This window comes from Phocoena phocoena, chromosome X (assembly GCF_963924675.1).
Source record: "Phocoena phocoena chromosome X, mPhoPho1.1, whole genome shotgun sequence".
Taxonomy (NCBI): Eukaryota; Metazoa; Chordata; class Mammalia; order Artiodactyla; family Phocoenidae; genus Phocoena; species Phocoena phocoena.
The window spans coordinates 26,058,747-26,061,995 of record NC_089240.1 but is presented as its reverse complement, the minus strand read 5'-3'; the positions used below and the strand labels follow the sequence as shown (position 1 = coordinate 26,061,995).

Genomic DNA, 3,249 nt, shown 5'->3' with positions numbered 1-3,249 from the left:
TCAGCCACAAAGTGCAGAATTTGCCTCAGATTCTGTGTGGGAGGAGCTGGACAGAACACTGGAACATCCACTGGCTTGGGCTCTCTCCTCCTCATCTTTCAAAGCCTCTTCATACAAAGACTGGAAGGCACTGGGGACGGTGTGATTGACCTTGGCCAGGAACTCCAGGACTTTCATCTTGCTGGTTTCGGCATGGGCTCTCGGGCCCCACACAAACTCGTAGCGCGCTGGATCACTGTTGGCCACTTGCCAGTATTCCAAATACTTCAGCTTCACCAAATCTTGGGTGATGAGCTTCTTGGGCTCCCCAAATATGAAGTGCCTCTTCCCAGCATAGACTCTCATCTTATTCAGGAATTCCCAGATATTCTCCTCTGTGGCGCAGTTGCCCTTCATGAGGATCACACCCAGGATATACATCAGGATACCGGTCTTGGGTAACCCGCGGCCACGGCTCATGGTCCCATCGTTGGGGAGAGCCATTTTGCTGACAAAGGTATAAGTATGCTTGGTACGGTCCACCTCCTTTAAGTCAACACCAAATAGCATCTCCATGCTGAAAGAAGCTCTTCTGAGGATCTCAGGGAATCGATTTTGGTACTTCTTATCGATAAGCTTCAGCATATGTGCTTTCCTAGCAGGCTTTTTCATTTTATACGTGTGCACCAGGAACTGCACCAACACACTCGCTATCCTCCTTAGAGGGCCTTTTCGAGACCGCACGGCAGAGACGGGGGCCTGAGAGGAACTGTGCTTTTTCTTCATTTGGCCTTTGGCTCCTTTGTTTGATCTCGCGGGAGAAACACCTGCAGGCTTAGTGGTGGTGGCTAGGGCCCTCTGAGGACTCTTGAGAGTGCTACGTGACTTAGCACCCGGCTTTCTCCGAGTAGTAACCCCAGGAGGAGAAGGATATGAAGACGAGGCGGCTCCCTCCTCAGCTGCAGCGGCCTGAGCACCCGTCAGACCCTGGGTCCCGCTTTGGGCCTGGTGGCGTCTCTCACGGGTGCGGAGCTTACTCTTCTGCCCCTGAGGCATGGTGACTGTGGTCAGGGACAAAAGGCAGGAGTGCAGGTAGGACAGCGGGGTGATCTGGCAGAGATGCGAGAGGATGAGAGGGTGTGAGCGCCTACAGCAGGGAGGTACCACCCTGCCTTTAAGAGGGCCGCTCTTCAGGTTTCCATGTGGGTCCTGCTCTACAAACACACAGGACTCCTGTTCTGATCACCCTGTCCTCTAAGAACCCTGTGGAAATAATTAAAGTGAGCCTCAGGCTGCAGCCTGCCAGCCCTGCCTGGTGCTTACTGGGGCTGAGAGCAGCAGTGGGCAATTATCTAGTCCTTGTGGAGCCCCCTCTACTCTGGAGCATTGGGGTTCCCTCAGTTCATATGCAGGACCATCATATCAACTTTGGGCTGGGCCTGGGCCCCCTCCTCTGTGCTGCTCTAAATTTATACCTCAGACCCAGGTCCTCATCTTCCTGGGATACCTTAAGAAGAAGTGAAGGGGCACCTCAGCCCAGCACCCCTGCCAGGGGGCACCCACAGCTGACAACTCTATGGGACTCTGTCCTGGGCTCCTTGGGGTCCTCAGTCCTCATTCAGGGTCCTTGCCTTGGCTCTCACCAATCTGATACCATCAGAAATAAAGGAGGGGAAACCCGGGAGCTGTGCAAACAAAGAAGAGAAAGGGAAATCTCTCCCAGCAGCCTCAGGAGCAGCGGATTAAATCTCCACAATCAACTTGATGGACCCCGCAACTGTGGAATACCTGAATAGACAACGAACCATCCCAAACTGAGGAGCCGTGTGGATGAAAGGCTCTTGGTGCTGCAGCCAGGAGTCAGTGCTGTGCCTCTGAGGTGGGAGAGCCAACTTCAGGACACTGGTCAACAAGAGACCTCCAGGCTCCACATAATATCAAACGGGGAAAACCTCCCAGAGATCTCCATCTCAACACCAGCACCCAGCTTCACTCAACGACCAGCAAGCTACAGTGCTGGACACACTATGCCAAACAACTAGCAAAACAGGTACACAAGCCCACCCATTGGCAGAGAGGCTGCCTAAAATCATAATGAGGCCAAAGACACCTCAAAACACACTGCCAGACGTGGAACTGCCCACCAGAAAGGCAAGGCCCAGCCTCATCCACCATAACACAGGCACTAGTCCCCTCCACCAGGAAGCCTACACAACCCACTGAACCAACCTTAGCCACTGGGGACAGCCATCAAAAACAATGGGAACTACGAACCTGCAGCCTGCAAAAAGGAGACCCCAAACACAGTAAGATAAGCAGAATGAGAAGACAGAACAACACACGGCAGATGAAGGAGCAAGATAAAAATGCACCAGACCTAACAAGTGAAGAGGGAATAGGCAGTCTACCTGAAAAAGAATTCACAATAATGATAGTTAAAGATGATCCAAAATCTTGGAAATAGAATGGACAAAATGCAAGAAACATTTAACAAGGACCTAGAAGAACTAAAGATGAAACAAACAATGATGAACAACACAATAAACGAAATGAAAAAGACTCTAGATGGGATCAATAGCAGAATAACTGAGGCAGAAGAACGGATAAGTGACCTGGAAGATAAAATAGTGGAAATAATTACTGCAGAGCAGAATAAGGAAACAAGAATGAAAAGAACTGAGGACAGTCTCAGAGACCTCTGGGACAACATTAAATGCACCAACATTTGAATTATAGGGGTTCCAGAAGAAGAAGAGAAAAAGAAAGGGACGGAGAAAGTATTTGAAGAGATTATAGTTGAAAACTTCCCTAATATGGGAAAGGAAATAGTTAATCAAGTCCAGGAAGCACAGAGAGTCCCATACAGGATAAATCCAAGGAGAAATACGCCAAGACACATATTAATCAAACTGTCAAAAATTAAAGACAAAGAAAGCATATTAAAAGCAGCAAGGGAAAAACAACAAATACCACACAAGGGAATCCCCATACGGTTAACAGCTGATCTCTCAGCAGAAACTCTGCAAGCCAGAAGGGAGTGGCAGGACATACTGAAAGTAATGAAGGAGAAAAACCTGCAACCAAGATTACTCTACCCAGCAAGGATCTCATTCAGATTTGATGGAGAAATCAAAACCTTTACAGACAAGCAAATGCTGAGAGAGTTCAGCACCACCAAACCAGCTTTACAACAAATGCTAAAGAAACGTCTCTAGGCAAGAAACACAAGAGAAATAAAAGACCTACAATAACGAGCCCAAAACAATGTAG

General features: G+C 48.9%; 1 protein-coding gene across 1 annotated transcript; it reads right to left on the bottom strand.

Annotated features, from left to right (window-relative positions):
• LOC136142044 (melanoma-associated antigen B3-like) lies at window positions 1-1,035 on the bottom strand. The gene has a single exon (XM_065900140.1). It carries the CDS (start codon window positions 1,033-1,035, stop codon window positions 1-3), a length of 1,035 nt encoding a protein of 344 aa, XP_065756212.1.
• Between the last annotated feature and the right edge of the window lie 2,214 nt (window positions 1,036-3,249).

Excerpts from the sequence above, each read along its gene's own strand:
- LOC136142044 (XM_065900140.1), bottom strand. The coding sequence starts at position 1,035 with ATGCCTCAGGGGCAGAAGAGTAAGCTCCGCACCCGTGAGAGACGCCAC.